The 20,497-nt window shown below is 39.4% G+C and overlaps 1 protein-coding gene across 1 annotated transcript; it reads right to left on the reverse strand.

Moving 5' to 3' along the window:
* Positions 1-226: 226 nt before the first annotated feature.
* On the reverse strand, positions 227-904 carry LOC118857644 (GTP-binding nuclear protein Ran-like). Its single transcript, XM_036768247.1, has one exon. It carries the CDS (start codon positions 902-904, stop codon positions 254-256), a length of 651 nt encoding a protein of 216 aa, XP_036624142.1. The 3' UTR covers positions 227-253.
* Between the last annotated feature and the right edge of the window lie 19,593 nt (positions 905-20,497).

Here is a 20,497-nt window from a genome sequence, read left to right on the forward strand (position 1 = left end):
GTCATATTTGAAACTCAAGGGTATGTAAATGCGGTCCAAAACAGCTAAATACGCAGGTCCAAAATATGAATTATATATATTTTTTAACTGCTACATTCACTCCGAAGCCCATTCATTTCCTTCAGCATCCCAAAGATTAAGCACATGTTCTGTTCAGCTATATAATAAAGTGGCAAACATGCTACACCACTGACATCACAGGACAGTTGCCTATAAAACCAGACCTCTGACGCTGGGCTCTAGCTTCATTCCCTTACAGGTCATCATCTTCCTCAGGGAGCGCAGTTGTCTGAGCAATCTGTAAGTCCTGCTCATACTGTGCTGCCAGCGCTGGGTCCATGACAACCTCCAGAGGTGCAAGAGCAGGCATGGCAACAAACTCCAAATTAGGGTCTCCAATAAGTTTTCTAGCAAGCCAAAGGAAGGGCTTCTCAAAGTTGTAGTTACTTTTGGCTGAGATGTCATAGTACTGGAGATTCTTCTTCCTATGGAAGACAATTGATTTCGCCTTGACTTTTCTGTCCTTAATATCCACTTTGTTGCCACACAACACTATAGGGATATTTTCACATACTCGTACCAGATCTCTATGCCAGTTAGGTACATTCTTGTAAGTAACTCTTGATGTTACATCAAACATTATAATGGCACACTGAGCTTGGATGTAATAACCATCTCTCAGACCACCAAATTTCTCTTGGCCAGCTGTATCCCATACGTTGAATTTAATAGGACCTCTGTTAGTGTGGAACACTAGAGGATGGACCTCAACACCCAGGGTGGCTACATACTTCTTCTCAAATTCACCAGTCAAGTGACGTTTTACAAATGTTGTTTTTCCAGTACCTCCATCTCCAACTAATACAAGTTTGAACTGCACTTGGGGTTCTCCTTGGGCGGCCATTGCGATGGTTCTTCCAGAAGCGTCTCCGTCTCCACCTGACTGAACGATGGAAAGATGGTGGAAGCACGATTCAAATACCCGGAGATGCTATTTTTTTTTATTTTAATTTAATTTAATTTTAATATATTATTATTTTTCTCTTCCTCCCCAAGACTAGGCCAATGTATCTAAAGGAATGAACCTGTACTTGTGGAGATACGATAATGTGGCCAACCATTGGGAAGCATACTATTTGGGTGCAGGAGGTCCTTTTACGCCTGCCTGAAATTCATTTAGGCAAGAATCTGATTCTCCTACTTGTTAAGTGTGCCTGTCCACATGTATAGACAGTCCAGATGTGTAGGCATATCTTTGCTTTCTTATAAGGCTAGTGTTGCTACAGGAAGTTGGTGGTGCTGTGGATAGAGTACAGGGCCTAGAGTCAGGCAGACTCATCTTCCTGAGTTCAAATTTGGACTGAGACACTTACTAGCTGTGTGACCCCGGGCAAGTCATTTGACCCTGCTTGCCTCAGTTTCCTCAACTGTGAAATGAGCTGGAGAAGGAAATGACAAACCAATCCAGTAAGAAAACCAAGAAAACCCCAAATGGGGTCACAAAGAGTTGGATATAACTAAAATGATTGAACCACAGTCTTGCTACAAAATCACTCTCATGAAGGTAAGTTCCTCTTGGTGTGTGTGTGTGTGTGTGTGTGTGTGTGTGTGTGTGTGTGTTTGTGTGTGTGTTTGTGTGTGAATAGCAGTGGTGTTCTTTTATGCTGAATAATCTACACTTTCTTCCTTTTTCCCCCTCCCTCCTTCCTTTTAATGGAGGGCATGTATTTTGCAGGAAAGCAGGTTGGGATAAAGCAAAGCTAACTGGGATATATCAGTATTGAACCTGCCACCTCTGATCTTGACCTCCTATGACCAACTGAGGTAACTTTGGCAGGCTTCAGGGAATATATACTGAAATATAGACTTCATCATGAGAAAGTACTTAGCTAATCATACGGCTCTATATAAACGTGAGTTTTCATGATTGTGATTATTATTGTTCTGATGACAAGACAAGACGTGCAGTGGGGAAAAGCCTTTGATCTGGAGTCATTGCCTGGCTTTGAAACCTGGCTCTCTTCCATTGCTATCTGCATGACCCTCAAAAAGTCAATTCTCCTCTCTGGGACTCAATTTTCTCCTCTGTAAAAAGGGACAATTGAATTAAAATCTTTGTCAACTCTACATTGTAAAATTTAGTCAGATGATCTCAAAGATCTTAGTAAAACATGGAAAGACTTGTATTAAATAATGAAGAGTGAAATGAGCAGAACCAAGAGAACACTGTGTACAGTAATAGCAATATTGTTTTAAGAATGACTTTGAGCAAATAAGTCATTTTGGCTGTTATAAATTCCCAAACTATCTGTAAAGGACGTATGAAGAAAGGTGCTATCTGTATCCAGCAAAAGAACTGATGAATAGAAGTATGTATAGAATAATTTTATACACACATGTGTATGTATATATGTGTATGTATGCATGTATATATGTGTCTATATGTATATATAGACATATATATACACACACATATATACACATATGTGTGTATAGATATTTGTGTCCAATGGTAGCCATCTCCAGGGTGGGAGGGAGGGAAGAATAAAATAAATTTATATAACTTTATAATATATTTCAAAGGAATAGCAAGTTTTACATAGCAGATTTGCAGTTTCATATGCAATCATCTTTTTTATTATTCTGTGTAATGGAAATGCTTGTTTTATTCCATAAATTAAAAAAAATTGAGTCAGCACTTTTGAAGTCCCAGAATTCCCTAGTAGCCAGGCAAGAATTTTCAAAGCTTCTTGAATCTTCTCAAATGGCTTTGGTTCCATTTAAGAATTACCATTTCACTTGCTTTTCACCATTTGAGGTGACAAATGATGCCCTGCTGGAGATGGGGAAGGAGAGGACTTGGGCGATTGGTGTTTCAAAAGTGCTAATGTTTTCTTGATGTTGAATAAGAATAGAACTGGATCCAGTGGGTCATCAAGATCATAAACTTAAAGCTGGAATGGCTAGGTGCTTAGAACATAGGGCACTGGACCTGCAGTTGAGAAGACCTGAATTCAAATCCAGCTTCAGGCACAAGTTACTTAATCTCTTCCTGCCTCAGATTTTTCATTTGTAAAATAATGATAATAATAATAATAATACCTACCTGTGAGGATAAAGTGAGATATGTTTTTTTAAAGAGTTTTGCAAACCTTAAAGAGCTATATAATTGCTAGTGGTGATGGTGATGATGATGACAACTTCCAACCCCTTTGTTAAATGAGGAAACTAAATCTCAGGGAAGTTAAATGACTTGTCCAAGGTTAAACAAAGAGTAAATAATAGGGCTGGTTTTATACCATGTACGGGACCATCACCAGTCATCCTGACCTATATCTTTGCCACTGAACTCAGATGACTCTGGAGGAGAGAGTGAGGTTGGTGACTTTGTGCAGTTCTGCTTCACTTAAATCCAATTCACTCGCAAGTCAAGACATCACCCTCCTGATGCCATTGGTCCTCTTCCAGAGGGAAAGATGAACACCACCACCACCACCACCACCATCACCACCACCACCACCACCACCACCACCAGCAACACCACCACCACCACCAACAACAACAACAACACCATGTAGGGTTGGTGTCAAGCAGACAAAAGAGAAGAGAAGGAATGGAAAATTGTAAGAAAGTGAAGGTTTTATACATTGGGAACAAGCAATCAATAGCAGGTTCTGGTTTCATTTTGTGTCTTAACTGACCTCCCTGATTTCAATCTTTCACTCTTTCAATATACCTTATATACCATTACCTGATTTCTAAAATTATTCTATTAGTTTGTAGTAGCCCTGGTCACAAGCCTTCAGTTCAGTGGCTCCCCATTTCCTTGCAGAATGGACTCCAGACTCCCTAGCCTCACCATTCAAGGCTCTCCACGGTCTGTTTCCAACCTTTTCTTCTACTTCTTCCATATGTGAACCTTCTATTATATTCAGATTGTTTATCCTCTGTTTCCTGAACATGCCACATACACTTCCATATACAAGCTTGCTGCAGCCACTGCATTTTACAATTTTATCTTCCCTCTATATGTTGTTAATTTCTGCCTACTTTTAAGGCCTTACTCAAAAAGTTACCTGTGAATCCTTACATGATCATTTTTCCTCCTGAACATCTGCATGCCTTAGGAAGTTGCCTGAGGTGTGGATAGCGATTACTGTGGTCACATCATCAAAAAGTGTTGCAAGAGGGATTTGAACACAGGTCTTCCTGATTATAGGTCTACCCACTATGGCATCCTGGCTTTTTTAAGCTTATACCATTTATCATAAATTCCTTTGTATTCTTAGTCTTCTTTACATGAGTATGTCTTATCTCTTGAACACCAGGTTTCATTGAAAGGAAATTTCCTAAGCATTAGGAAGCCCCATAGGGAGTCCTTCAAACAAGAGCTGGACAATTACTTGCTGGAGATGCTATAGAGAGAATTCTTGTTCAAGCATTGGGTTGGACAAGAAGATTACCTCTAGGGTCTCTTCCAACTCAGAGGTTCTGTGATTGTATTTCCCTTGTAACCCCCAGAACATTTTGCACTCAACAGATATTCATCAGATGTTGGTGTATTCACTTAAATCTAACACATTTATTTAGCAGCTAGGCAATGTGGAAGGTACAAAGTTGAGATGTCATTTCCAGTTTGACCCTATCCATTTCCATGTTTTTTCATAGCTTCATTATTATAAATATAGGAAACATCAAACTTCAGAAAGAGAGAGCAGAAGGAACATTGATCTGGGACTTGGGATAATTGGATCTGATTTCTGACTCTGCCATCTGCTCACTATGTGACTTGAGGCAAGCCACTTCCCTTTCAGTGCCTCAGTTTCTTTATCAGTGAAATAAAGGAGTCAGACTAAGTGGTGTCCAAGGTATCATCCAATTCCAATAGCTCTAGTTCCAAGAAACATTTATATCTCTGAATCAAGCAGCAAATTAGTGGTTCTGTTTAGGTTGCGCATCCATAGTATTGAATTGATGCCATGGAACTCGAGGAGAATTCCGAGAAAAAGAAAGAGATGGAAAGATACTTGGATGAGACAGTGTTTGTTCCTCTCCTCATTTCCCCCATCCCCTAATGTGTCCAAAATACATTTTGATTCTATAGAGACCCCCTGTGGGTTGGTCATTCCAAGGCATATGAGGGTATGGAGAGAGGTGTCCAAACTCCTGGAGTCCCCGTTGGGAAGATCCATAAGAAATGGTGCAGCATAAACCATGTGTTTTTATTTAGAGTACGTGTTATATGCTTTGTAAGCAATGGGCTGAAACCATTTCAATGTTTATGGTTTGCAGTTCGTTAGCCTCCAGATCATTGCCTGGTGCAGAGCTCAGGGAAGGAGGAATGAAAGACATGATGTAGTTGAAAATCAGGAGGTCTGGCTTTCTTCCTGGCTGTGGCCAGAATGTATGTTGTGGAGCAGAGGTGTCAAACCCAGACATCATGGCCCTGTTCTCTAAAGCAGATTAAAACATAACTGGGAAATATTTAGCATAATAAATAAAACACAATAGAATATAGAAAGGTTGCCATGTTGGTTTTCTTCAATATGTGACCTGCAGGGATCCTTATGCATGGTTTGGTGGCCCCCATTTCTATTTGAGTATAATACCATTGCTGTGAAGTCTCAGGATACTAATCCAACCTTTCTCTCTGACTTGATTTGTCCATCAGTAACTTTCTTCTTTGTAGCATACTTACTTGTTATGCATGCGTTTGATTGTCTATATTGAATTTCGAGCTAAGAAGAGACTATTTCATTTCTCATTTTTGAACCCCCCCCAAGCTTTGACCCTTGCACATAAATATGCGGAAAGAATGTTTGTTGAGTGGCTGAGTGAGTTTGAGCAAGTCACTTCTTAGTAACATAGATAAACAAATGGAAGAGACCTCTGGGGTCATCCGGTCCAATACCCTTATTTTATAGTCAAGGAAACTGAAGCCTAGAGGAGTTAAATGACTTGCTCACTGTCACTAGGTAGCAAATGGCAGAGTCAGGATTTGGATCTTCTGACTCTAAACCTGACATTCTTTCCCGTGTACCCCTACTTCCTAGTTTCTCATCTGTTAAATAAAGTGGTTGGGTAAGATATCCTGTAAAGGTACTTAACTGCTCTAAAATTTTATGATTCTTACCTCATGTACAGATTTTATCAAACAGTAATATATATCATCTCATGACCTATGATTTCCTTGTATGAGTATTCCCTCCACTTATGAAAATTTCAGCTCCTCAAACAACCTGAGAGCTGTTGTGAATGAATGAAGACTCCATCCCTCCTATGTTCAACTTGGTGATGATTCCCTTTGAACTTAGATTGGCTGGTCATTGGTCAAGTGACATCTAGTTCATCACTGGGTTCCTTCTCTAAGTCTTTCCTGTTTGGTGAAATCACTGCGGGCATAGACCCAGGGTCACCTCCATGCCACAGTTAGGGCACCAGAAGAGGACTCCAGTGGAGAAAATGTAATATAACATTTAATTATGTGCAAAATACATAGTACATAATGATATATGAAATATGTAATCTATATGTCCCTAGCTTCTAGCATCTACTTTCTCATCCATTACCTTGCTTTTATTTTACAGATAGTTATATGTAGACATATCTCTCCTGATGGAATATAAGCTCCTTGAACATAAGAACTGTTTCATTTTTGTTTTTGTGTCCTTCATTCCCAACATAGTATCTGCCTGGCACATAGCAGGTGTTTAATAAATGGTTGCTTATTGACTGATTATCGTATACATAATATCTATATCATGTTTCCCAAACTACGTGTATAACCGTGGGAAATTTCCCTAGCTTCTCTGAATTTCAGAGAGGTTTCCTTATCCATAAAATGGAGATTTATAAAAGTATAATATCATAGAATGTTTGAGCTAGAAGGGATTACCCCAAGTGGTCTATGAATTGATTCTAGAGCATACAAGAATTTTTTAAAAAGAAAATATTTTAGTAATTGTATTTCTATATAATTGCTTTTCCTTGTCATCTGATGTTTTTTATTTTATGCATTTAAACAAATGGAAGATCCATAGACTTCATCGCACTGGAAAAGGGTCTGTAGCACATCAAAGGTCAAGCACATCTGATCTAGGCTAGCTCTTCACTATGCAAAGAAAGAAACAAAATCCCAAAGAGAAGTAGTGATTTATCCATCATCACACTGGTCAAATTTGAACTATTAGTCTCACCAGTTTGTTGTGATGAAAGTGTTTGTAAAACTCCATTAATTGTATCAATGTGATTTGTTGTTGTTGTTGCTCTTAGCTACCCAGCTGTTGATGACATCCAGATGGTATACATCTGACCAGCATAGCATGGTAGGATTCAAATAGTCTTAGTGGAAATCAAGATAGTGGGTGTCAAGTATCTCACAGACTCCACAAAGAGGATTCATTGTGCATTTATCCTCTCATATGCTTTCCTTTCATTCATTCTGAATGACTAGACTTAGCCCTTTTCGTGGCTTTATTAGCCTATCTATAAATCACACAATGGGTCATTATTCTCAAAATTCTAAGAATGGAGTATTTCCCCAGACCCAGACTGTTTATCTGCTGTGCATGCCACTATGGAAACCCTTCCGGAAGATTGAGTGTTCATAGACATCTCATTCATATGGTGGAGACAGTGAGATCTGCCGTATTAATGTAATACGATGGTTTTTTTCAACAGGAAGCATTTTATTTGGCACTATTATACTTCTTTGACATTCTTCTCATAGGAGCAGGAGGCATTTTATTATATGTGGGAATCCATACTTGCTTCATAGGATTCTTATTGATCTATATTTTTTTCCATAAATATTTGTTGAATGAATGAATATATCGAATTTTAAGTGTAGGAAAATCATATAAAATATAAAGATTACCTAGAAAGGGAAAGAGATAGGCAAATAGTATGTATGGACAGGCTGCAACATATAAGTAAGATAATCTGAAGGCAAGGAGTGAGGTTTTTTTTAATCCTTCCCTTGACTTTGGCATTCTCTTAATGAAGGGAAGGGGGAAAGGGAATAAGCATACACACACACACACACACACACACACACACACACACACATATATGTGTATATATATATATATGTATACACACACACACACACACACACACACACACACACATATATATATATATATATATATATATGTAGCACCTACTATGTTCCAGGCACTATACTAAATATTTTTGAAATATTATTTCATTTGATATGACCTCTGATCCCTTTCACAGTCATTCAAAGCAATGGTCATCTATGCTCAATTCATTTCTTAATTCCTAGCACCCTGTCCATCAGACCCATTCTTCCACTGTAGCTGCTTCCTCAAACACTATAATCTTGGAACTCCTTAGTCCAATGGCCTTTTCTCAGTCAGTCTTCCCCATGTTTGACACCCCTATAGCTTTGAGCTCTTTCCTTCCTTCCTTCCTTTCTTCCTTCCTTCCTTCCTTCCTTCTTCCTTCCTTCCTTCTTTTCTTCCTTCCTTCCTTCTTTTCTTCTTTCCTTCCTTCCTTCCTACCTTCACATCATCTCCCTGAGTGTGTATTAAATTGAATTAATGTGGACTTCTATATTTGTCTTTGCTATCAATGATGATGAGTGCCAGGATGATCACAATTCAGGACTCTTTTTTTTAAAGAGGTCCTATTGCATAGCAGCGCTTGTACATTTCATCACCCTAGCCTTGTGGGACAAAAATGGAGATTAGCTGGTCTGTCTGTCCGTCTTTTTGGTCATTGTGACTTTGAGGAATGAAGATGATCGTGAGCTACAAGGACTCAGTGTACCATTTTTAATAGTCCCCTGTAGCAGGGAGTACAGTGCTGGCTGGACACATAACCAGTGTTCCGTACATACTTGCTGATTGTTGACTGATGGCCCTGAGGGATTTCTCTGAATTCCAGAGATCTACCTTTGGCTTCCTTATGGCCTTTTAACCAAAGGTACGAATTCTTAATTTACAGTCCCTATTCTTGCACAATACATGCTGAGCAGGAGTGCAGCCATCATCAACTTCTCTGATGGAGTGTGTGCACATGTTCAGCACTGGGGAACATGGGAGAAGATCCTTCTCTACTATATGCTTTCTCTTGGGGGATTCAGTGTTTCATTTGAAATGTAATGTTTGTCATGTCGATTGTTTATGAACAGTTCTGATTTTCCTTAAAGATGTTCTAGACAAAATGACCCATCTTGAAATGATCACTCATTCGGCAAGATGGGAACATGATAGGATCCTGAAAGTCAGTTAGACTGCCTCCCCCTCCACCACCCTCCTCCCTCCCCCCATTCTCCTCCCCCACTTTTTTCTTATTCCAGGCATTCATTTGTAGTCACAGTATTTGCCAAAACAGATTTAATCCTTTAAGGCACCACAATGTACATTTTTTTGGCTGGCGTAGAGACAGGCTTTCCCTATTGGAAAAAGATGCCGTATGTTTTCCATATCCAAGACTGTCTTTTTGGAACAGACTGATGGGGCAGGACTAGTATGCATTGGATTTTGGAGGAAAATAAGGGCCCAAGCATGGGGAGAGGCCTCGGGGATCTAAACCATATGGGACAGTCTTAGAGGGCACCGACTGGGAAAAAGCTTTGGGGATGGTTGTAAAGGAGTCTTAGACATTGACACACCCTTTATACTATGGCCACGTGGCCTACATGAGCAGCATAGGAGATATCTGGGGATGTCCATGCTGTAGAGAAATTTTGATTTCAGGTGAGTTCATCTTTCTCAAGGATGATGCTAAAGAGAATTGTCTTGTGTTTAAAAGACTCCCTTATCTTTCTTCCTTATCCCACTCTTCCACTCAACTCCCTAATTTTTGTTAAGGGCAATATCAAACTTTGAGCATCCTTGAATCAGAACCTTAGTGTCATCTTTGACTTTACATTCTCATTCATCTCATTTATGTCACTAATTGCCAAATTTTGTTTCTCAGATGCCCCATTCTTTTCTTGCACAGATTATTGCAAAGATGTCCTAATTGTTTCCTTGCCTCAAATCTCTTCCTATCCCAATCCACACAGTTGCCAACACAATTATCTTCAAGCTGAAATCTGACCATGTTCCTCCTCTGCTCAACAAACATCGGTAGCTGCCTATTACCTCTACAATAAAATATGAACTCTTTTTGGCCTTTCAGGGCTTTTACAAACTTACTCCAACTTCTCTTTCCAGATTCAATATACACTATTCCCCTTCACACACTTTCTGGTCCAGACAAATTGACTTTAATTCTGTTTTTCCCACCTCTCACCTCTTACCTCTCACCTTACACCTGTGAGCCTTTGAACTCATTATTTCCTACCCTTGGAATGCACTCCTTTTTAAAATTTTATAACCTATGTCTTGTAGAATTCTTTACTTCCTTTAAGTCTCAGCTCAAGCACTACCATCTTAAAGAAAGGCTTTCCTGAGTCCCCCAACTTCTCCCTAAGCTACATTATCTTTATTTTGTATTTACGTGTATGTGTGTGTGTGTATGTGTGTATACTATTTGATTGTAAGACCTTCGAGGTCAGGGACTGTCTTTCTTATCTGTATGCCAGTATTTAGCACAATGTCTGGTACATAGTATGTGTATGCCCAGTGTTTAGCATAATGGCTGGCACATAGTAGTTGTGTTAATGAATGTTTGTTGACATACATGTCAGTTCATTTTGTAGTCATATCTGACTCTTTGTGACACCATTTGGGGTTTTCTTGGCAAAGATACTGGAGTGGCTTGCCATATCCTTTTCCAGCTCATTTTACAGATGAAGAAACTGAGGTGGGGCAGCTAGGTGGTGCAGTGAGTAGAGCGTTGGCCCTGGAGTCAGGAGAACCTGAGTTCAAATCCAGTCTCAGACACTTGACACATGTACTAGCTGTGTGACCTTGGGCAAGTCACTTAACCCCAATTGCCCTGCCAAAAAAACCAAAAAAAAAAAATAAAGAAATTCAAAAAAAAAGAAAAAAAAAGAAACTGAGGCAAACAGGGTTAAGTAATTTGCCCAGCATCACACAGCTAGTAATTGTCTGAGGCCAGATTTGAACTCAGCAAGATGAGTCTTTCTGACTCCAGACCTGGCACCCTATCCACCCTGCCACCCAGCTGCTGTAATATGGACATGCACATTTATTTGTATGCATACATACATATACACATATACCTATCTCTGTATCTATTAGATAACACTTAGTGGAGGTTTTGGACTCCAGCCTCTAACAGGTTCACTCTTGATCTGGTCAGACAGGAAAACAGAATAAACTTTATTCTAGTCTTCTCTTACACAGCATTGCTGATAAATTGCTGATAATGGAAACACCACAAACTCCTACAGCTTTCTTTAATTACCCTTCTCGTAGGGCTTGGCAAGAAGTAGGGCAACTACCCCTACGTCTCAGTGGGGTCAATCAAGACAGGCACAGGTTGTGCATCCCCTAAATCCCCTCGAGCCTCAATGGGGGCTGGTTGAGGCATGCACAGATGTCCCCCCCAAGCCTTGATGGGGGCCAATCAAGGCACACACGGCATTCCAGCTTGTGCATTCAGCCATAAAGTTTCCTCATGTCACTGACCAATGCCCACCTGTTTTGTAGGGCATCAGACAAAGAAGGCATATTGCCAGCAATAGCCTGACAAGTTTACATCACCTCATCCCTATGATGCACTGCACCATCACAGTGGATGTTTACAATTTAAGCATAAATGTTTATATTATTTATCATTATATAATGTTGTGCAAGTATGGTGGAGATGTTTTGAACCATAAGCCTGGGAACTCATATCTAATACCTGGGAAACAGAGATTGTTATGGCCAGTGATCCTGGGAAACTGAACTCTAAAGAAATAATAACAAAAATCCACTGTACACACACTAAAATCCACCTTACTGACAATATCTATCTGTCTGTCTATCTATCTATCTATCTATCTATCTATCTATCTATCTGTCTGTCTGTCTGTCTGTCTATCTATCTGTCTATCTATCTGTCTATCTATCTATCTATCCATTATATGTTCATTTTTCTCCCATAAGGTCATTTTGAGTAGGGTTTTTTTTGTACTGTGTTTGTATCTCCAGCACCTTGTACAATGCCTGGCACATAGTAGGTACCCAATAAATCCTTGCTGCTTGAATAGGAGTCAGGACACCTTGGGTTCATGTCCCTTCCGTGCTAGTAGTGTTCAGCTGTGTGATCATGGGTAAATTATTTCACTTCTTATCTTTGGGCTTTAGTTTCCTCATCTCCAAAATGGGCGGGGGGAGGGGTTGGATTAGTTTACCTCCAGTATTTCTCTGATGCGCTAGTTAAAATGATGGCTCTGAACTATTAAGTAGTCAATGGACTCCCTTCTTTCAGGTTGGGCAGCTCCAAAATATGGCCTCAACACTAACTCCTACTCCCATTGAATGAATGATAGGGCCAGAAGATCATACATGAGGGACATGAGGCCATTTAGCCTAATCCCTTTATTTTACAAGTAGGAACCTGAAGCTCAGGAGGGATAAGTGACATGTCCAAGGTCAGATAGGTAGTGTCACAATCAGGATTTGAACCTGAGGTCCTCTGAGTCCATCCCCAGTACTCTTTCCACTGTACTTTCCAGGCTTAGGATTTAAATCCTCTCCTTTATAATGGAGTTAGCAGCATGTGAAACAGCTCATCTGGTAGGTTTGCTGATCACACACATGATAATAGGTGCCCATGCAATGGTTGTATTCCTTCTTTTTCTTGTAATCACTCTGGATCTGGGTCTTGAGGCAGCTCTTTAAGGCAGAGGTCCTCCTTGTTTTTTTTTTTCAAAACTACCTTTATTGAAATATCTTCCTGAAAAATGATAAAATAATATTTTAAAAAAGAGGAAGAAGAGAACAGCAAGAACACTTAATACATTGAAAAGGCTGAAAATATATGCAATGTACCCCATCCACAGACCTCCTACTTCTACAAAAGAATTAGGTGGGAGTGTCTTTTCATTCCTTTTCTTTGGATTTGTAACATCCATGAGCAATGATTTTGTGGTTGCTCTTCCCATTTAAAAGGTCGTAGTCAAGTGTGTGTGTGTTTGCATACACACACACACACACACACACACACATCTATTTCTATATGGGTCTTCTTTACTTTGCATCTGTTTATCTAAGTCTTTCCATGCTTCTCTATATTCATCATATCCTTTGCTTCTTACAACATGGTACTATTCTACTACATTCATGTACCACAATTTGCTTAGGTATTCTCCAATTAATGGGCATCTATTTGGTTTCCAGTATTTTTGCTACCACAAAAAGTGTTCTAATAAATATTTTTGTGTATCCGTAGTCCTTCTTTTTATCAGTTTTATTCTTAGAGTATACCCCTGGCAGTGGGATCTATGGGTCAAAGGGCATGGGCATTTCAACCACTTTATTTGAATAATTTCAACTTGCTTTGCAGGATGGTTGCACTAATTCAAAGATCTACCAACAATGCATTGATGTGCCCATCTTTCTTTTTTTTGCCCATCTTTCTACAATCCCTCCAACATTGACTATTCCTGACTTTTGTAAGGCCTGCCAATTTACTGGTTATGAGATGAATTTTCAGAGCTGTTTTAGATTACATTTCTTTTATTATTAGTGATTTCTAGCTTTCTTTTATGTCATTGTTAATAGTTTGCCATTCTTTTTAGAACTGTTTGTTTGAATACTTTGATCAGTTATCTTTTGGGGGAATAGTTTTGGCTTTTTAGATCATGTCCCCAAAGTGAAAGAGTTTATTTCTATTAGTTGTCTATATGTCTTAGATACTAAGCTTTCATCTGAGAAATTTTATACAAAGATTGTTTTCCCATTTGACCACTTTCTTTCTTATCCTAGATACATTAATTTTATTTGTGCAAAAGATGACCAAAAATCCTAATAGGGAAAGACAAAACATAAAGGGAAGCCAGAAATGCGAGGGTGCTTCCTACCAGCTACAACATATGGTTTGGAGCTGGTGACTAGGATAAATTGGAAGTTTGGGTCTAGGCAAGATAAGGTGGAATTTCACCTATCAGAGCTCATGGGGCTTTTACGGACAGAATACAAGGTTCCTATGGGGAGGGAGTGGAGATAATTGCTGAAGTGGATGCTGCATGGTACGCTTATGATGTGCCAGGTATTGTGTTAAGTGTTGGGGATGCAAAGAATAGCAAAACAGCTTGTGTCTTCTAGGCACTTACTGAGACAGACAACATGTATGTGTATATACGTGCATATAAACATTAGATATATGTATATATAATCTATGCATAGACACAAGCACACGTGAGTGCACACAGACACATATATGCACACAATACAAAGAATAGGTAGAAAGTAAACTTAAGTGGGAAGGCTTTTAGCATTGAGCAGGGTGTAAGGGAAGACAGACTGGAAAAGACTACCTGCAGAAGGTGATATTGACATGAATCTTGGAAGAAGTCAGGGAATCTCAGAGTTGGAGGTAAGGAGGCTGAACATTCCAGGCACAGGCACAGAAGATGGAGCATCAGGTGGCAGTAACAGCAAGAATGCAAGCAAGGCTGGAGCAGAGCAAAGTTTAAGAAGACTGAATAGGTAAGGAGACAAATTGTGTTGAACTTCAAATGCCAAACGAGGGATTTACATTTGATCCTGGAGGTAACAGAGAGCCCATTGAGTAGGAGGTCAGATTTTCAATTAGGGAAAGCACAATTGGCAGGTGAGTGGCAGATGGATTGGAAGAAAGGAAATAATGAAGGCAGAAATACCAATTAGAAGGCTAATAGTCCATATGAGAGATGATGAAGGACTGGTCTAGAGCTGTGGCTGTGTGGACAAAGAGAAAGGGAGAGGAAAAATGTGAAGGCAGAAAGGGCAAGATTTCATAACCAAATGGATACACAGAGGTGAGTGAGAGTGAGAAGTTAAATGTGGCAATGAGGTTGGGAATCTGGGTGACTAGAAGGATGGTGGTGCCCTTTAGAGCAACAGGAAAGTTAGGAAGGGGAGATGTGTTTGGAGGGAATGCTAATGAATTCTATTTTCGACATGTTGAATATGAGTTGCTTGTGGCACATATCAACTTTAACACAAGCCTACCCACATTGTCCTTTTGTTCGTGGTCCTTTCTAACCTTCTTTTCTGTGGATTTACAGTTAATTGATCGCCATTTTTGTTATCTGTAATGATCCGGTTTGAGGCAGTGCATACGTTTTCCTTCTGGATCAGCTTATTTCATTTTGCATCACTTCATATATCTTCTCATATTTCTTAGAATTCCTCATATTCATAGTTTCTTATGGAGCAATAATGTTCCATTACTTTCATATTCTATAATTTGTTCAGTCATTCCCCAGTCATTGGACACTCAATTTGTTTTCGGTATCCTGCTATTACAAATAGTGCTGCTAGAAATACTGTTGCCCAAATATGCGTTTTTTTTCCCCTTTGTATCAACAGCCTCACTTGGGTAGAGTCCCAGTAGTAAGACTGCCTGGGTTAAGAGTTTAAACTTTTTAGTAGCTCTTATTCCACAATTTGATATTGCTTTTCAAAAAGGTTGGAAGAATTCATAATTCCACCAGCATCATAAGGGCTTATTATTATTATTTTTTAGCCACAGCAATGACGTTGAATTTTGTCCTCTTTAGGGCCTGGAACTCTTTTAGGGACTGTCCTCTTTAGGGACTGGATTTCATTGGCATATAGGGAACTCCCTGAAGAAGGAACTCTATCTAACAATGCAAGTTGGCACTTTATTCATAATTTACATCTTGGAAAGATTCTTAGAGAACTAAGAGGGCCGCAGAAAATCACCCAGTCAATATATATCAGAGGTGGGATTTGAATACAGGACTTCATGACTCTGAGACCAGTTTTCTATCTAATGTCACAATGCCATTCATCTTCTTATTATCTTTGTTGTTTTTTTTTTTTTGAGGGGGTATCAGGTAGAATCTTAGGATTAAGATTTTTTTATTTCTCTGATTATTAGAGATTTAAAAAATTTTTTCATCATTATTGTTGACAATTTTTGTTTATTTGAGAATCGCTAATTCATATCCTATGAATATTTTTCTATTAGAGACTGGCTTTTAAGCATATAAAATCATGCCAATTTCTTATACATTTTAGATGTCAGACTTTTGTCAGAATGTTGGGTGTAAATATTTTTCCACTTTTTTTTTCATTTCTTCTTAATGCATTGGTTTTTGTGGTGTAAAAACTTAATACTTTAAAAAATCAAATTAATCTATTTTGTCTCACAATTTTATGTAAGTCATGGCTTGTTAAGAATTTATTCTCTTTACAATTGTGAAAGGCATGACATTTCCTTTTTCTCTAGTTTATTTTTATGTATTTTTTACATCTAGATAGTTGAGCTATTTTGAATTTATTGTGGTATATGGTGTGATATGCTGTTTTGCTCCCATGTTTTGCCAAAAGGATGTTCAGTTTTTGAAACAGTTTTTGTTGAATATTGAATTCTCTCTCTAGTGTCTTGTGTTCATAAGTTTATAAAACCATATGCACGAAATTCCAACTTGCTATAATTAAATTATGTATCAGATCTGTTTTTCATTTTAAAAATTCAGTGCTGATTAGTTTTGATTATTCCTGTTTCATAATATATAATTTGAGATCTGGAAGTATGAGTCCAAGAGACTTCTGTGTGGACAGGGAACAAATGGGAGGAAGAAATAAGCATTGCTAAGAAGTGAGGAACTTTTTAATGAACATAGAGATTTTGAGTTCATCATGTCCAATAAGGAGGTGATCAAAAAAAATTCAGTTTCCAGAAAGTCATAAACAAGGCTCAATTCAGAAACCTATGAAGAGTCCAGAGAATACAAAGCTGAATCTGCAAAGAGACATTTACTAGGGAAAGTGTGTTAAGACTATGGCTGTTGAATTTCAGGGATACTCCATTTTATCCTTTTTTTTATCCATTTATCCATTTTTAAAATCCATTTATCCATTCTGTCCTTGAGAGAAAGAGAACTAAGGGGTAAAGGAAAATGTAGACAATAAAGACTATAAAACAAGAGCAGGTATTTCTCTCCCCCTCTCTCCCACCTGAATGAACTTTGTGTACTCTCAGAATTTCCAAGGGCCGTTTGTGTAGGATCTCATTATGAAAAAGGAGATAACAGAACACTTGGAATAAAGGAAATCCCAGTGGAGTACTGCATTTATCTTCAGGACCTGTTTGCTATGACAGCTCAACTGGTCTCCTGATACTCTAATCAATTATGGGCCAAGGGGGTCTGTGTTTAGCCTTTCATGTGGGCTCCAGATTATCTTAGGTCACATGGGTAAAAGGTATTGGATTTCCAGGAGGGGAGAACAGCCAGGAGGGTGTCATAAACTGGTTTGTAAACCTGAATTCCCAGTGAAATGTCAAAGCTCCATTCCCACTGAAGGTTGCTCATTACTGTAATGCCCTTGGAGGTAGGAGGAGGTGAGGGGAAACATTTTCTCATTTCAGAATGGCACATACTGAACTTTTATAATTTACAACAGGGAGGAGAAGAAAATGAGGACAGCTAGAGAGCCAGTCAACAGCTGGCTCTGTGTTTAATGTGGGGGCTGATTCTGAAATCATTCATTGCCAGGATCTGGACTATATCTGTGCCACTTGCCTATATATACCAAAACATAGAACCACAAAGATCACCTGGTATATTCCCCAGGCTTCAAACATGTAAATGCCTTGCCCAGTCAAGACAGAGAATCACTGATACTATTTCCCAAAATCTGGGTTAGAGAACTCACAATTTCCCTTAAAGGCTTAGTCCATTTTACAAGCAATATACTCTTTCTTCTGCTGCTTGACACAATTCTTTCATTGAAGTTCATTTTTTTCCATATGGATATCTTTGCAGCTTATAGTCTTAGAGGGTTGCTCAGGGTTCTGAGTAACTCCCTAAGACTATGAGTTGTTGAGAAGGGGTCAACCTGCATTGCTAAAGTGAGTTTTCTCATCTAGGAGATCTTCTATACTCATGGAATTGCAGGCCCAGTTGCTAGCCCCATCTTTATCCTTATGGCCATCAGGGAGAGTTTACACATGGCTCATCTTTCCTGTTCCCTGGTCACACTTCTGTCTGAAGTGCAATTCGACAGGTATTTATTAAATATCCATGATGTGCCAGGTACTGCACTAGGTGCTAGGGATGCAAAGATGAGAAAGAAAGCAACTACTGCCTCCAAAGGATGCTACATTCTACTAGGGGGTAAACCACATGTTCATAAATAAATAAGTATTGAATACATATATATATATATACATATATATATTCTAAGTCTATAAAAATACTGAATATATATACATGTACATATGTGTATATACACATACACACATACACATAAACCTGAACAGTGGTTACTTGACAGTCATGCGTCATATATATATACAATGTATATATGCATGCATATATATATATACATATGTACATATACACATACATATACATATATTAATTTTGGGTTAGAAAAGTATATCTATAGCTGGCAGTGTGAGGGATAATGAAAGACCTGATATAGGAGTAGTAATTGAAGTTAGTCTTTAAGGGAGTTAAGGATTCCATGAGGGAGAGGTGAAGCATGGGAGATGGCCTTGACAAAGGCATTGAAGCAGGAGAGGGAATGACCTTCATTTATCATTTCGGAAATAAATTGCACTGTTACTATGTATTTAGTCCATGCTAAGCATTACCAAATAATCCTGTAGAGATAGTGTTTTTGGAGACTGACTGAGCTAAGGGCATTGCATTTATCTCTACTGTGGAATTTGAATTTCCCATCAGAAGGCAAAATCTTTCATTTCCAAAGGCAGAAAAGGACTTATAAAGGAATTTTAGCTAGCTAAGTTTAGGGACACACACACAAAAATGAAATTCAAGGACATTCCCTAGTGCTGGATCTGTGGCATTTATGTTGAATTGAAAATAGGATAACTAAGATTTAGAACTGGAAACAACTTAAGCTTCATTTCCCATCCAGGTCATTTCACTATCTTCACTTCACCCTCCTCCTCTACAACCTCCACACCCTTACCTATCCCCCCTTCCCCAGAGCAACATCATTTCCTCTCCTCTCCCCTCCCCTCTCCTCTCTCCTCTCCTCTCCTCTCCTTCCCTTTTCCTCTCCTTTCCCTTTTTCCTTTCCTTTCCCTTTTTCTTTCCTTTCCCCTTCTCTCCCTCTGTTATTTCTTCCTTTTCCTCCTTCCTTCCTCCCTCCTTCCCTTCCTCCCTTCCTTTCTTCCTTCCTTCCTTCCTTCCTTCCTTCCTTCCTTCCTTCCTTCCTTCCTTCCTTCCTTCCTTCTTTCCTTCCTCCCTTCCTTCCTTCCTTCCTTCTTTCCTTCCTTCCTCCCTTCCTTCCTTCCTTCCTTCCTTCCTTCCTTCCTTCCTTCCTTCCTTCCTTCTTTCCTTCCTCCCTTCCTTCCTTCCCTTCCTCCCTTCCTTCCTTCCTTCCTTCCTTCCTTCCTTCTTTCCTTCCTTCCTTCCTTCCTTCTTTCCTTCCTCCCTTCCTTCCTTCCCTTCCTCCCTTCCTTCCTTCCTTCCTTCCTTCTTTCCTTCCTTCCTTCCTTCCTTCCTTCTTTCCTTCCTTCCTTCCTTCCTTCCTTCCTGCCTTCCTTCCTTCTCTTTTTTCTTCCTCCCTTCATCTAGTCTAACCCCCTTATTTACCAGATATGGAAACTGAGCCCCAGTGAGGTGAAGCGATCTCCCCAAGGAAACCCAGATTGTAAGAATTAGATTTGACCCTTGGTGTTCTACCTTCCTTTACATTGTTTCTGTTACACTGCCTCCCTATACAATGACATCACCATTGGCTTTCTAGCCCTCACCTTTCAGCATTTTATTTTCCTGAAACAGACACATGAATGTCAAGTAACCACTGTTCAGCCTCAGGGACCACGGGAAGAGGCCCAAGCCAGCTTCAGCCAGAGACCTGAGAGTTTGCCTGCCTCACTACCTTTCACTTGTCATTACCTCCTCAGCACGTTGGGGAAACCCTTGGATACTCTGTAAACTAAACGATGAAAACAGCCTGGATGACTGGAGAAACGTGTGCAGAGAGAGTAATGCGATCCCTTCAGCTGGACCAGGAAACGAGTTAGAAAGAACATACACAGGCTCCAGGGGCCCACACGAACATCCCGAGAAGTGGATCTTTGGGCTGGGAAGGCTCTGCCTCTGTCCCTGGTTTGTTGGCTTTGCAAAGGGTATCGTGTTTTAGGCTTTGCTCAGGCCTAAGCTAAGCCAAGGGACATCTTGTGAGGAGGACAGTAGCCTGTGTGCATGAGAAGAGGACTCTGTTCTCCCATGAGAAGCCTGTGCTATTGAATAATGTCCTCTGCTTCTTGTTGTACTATGCTTGGTGTTATGTGTGGAACAATCCATTACCTACATATACTTTTATGATAATGGGTTTGTTGAAAGGCCTGGAAAGGAGTCCCATGATTCTCCCTTCAGACTGGATATGTCTTATGAACGTTTTACAATGATTCA

This window comes from Trichosurus vulpecula, chromosome 1, assembly GCF_011100635.1.
Source record: "Trichosurus vulpecula isolate mTriVul1 chromosome 1, mTriVul1.pri, whole genome shotgun sequence".
NCBI classification, from domain to species: Eukaryota; Metazoa; Chordata; class Mammalia; order Diprotodontia; family Phalangeridae; genus Trichosurus; species Trichosurus vulpecula.

Coding starts and splice junctions, on each gene's coding strand:
- LOC118857644 (XM_036768247.1), bottom strand. CDS start 904: ATGGCCGCCCAAGGAGAACCCCAAGTGCAGTTCAAACTTGTATTAGTT.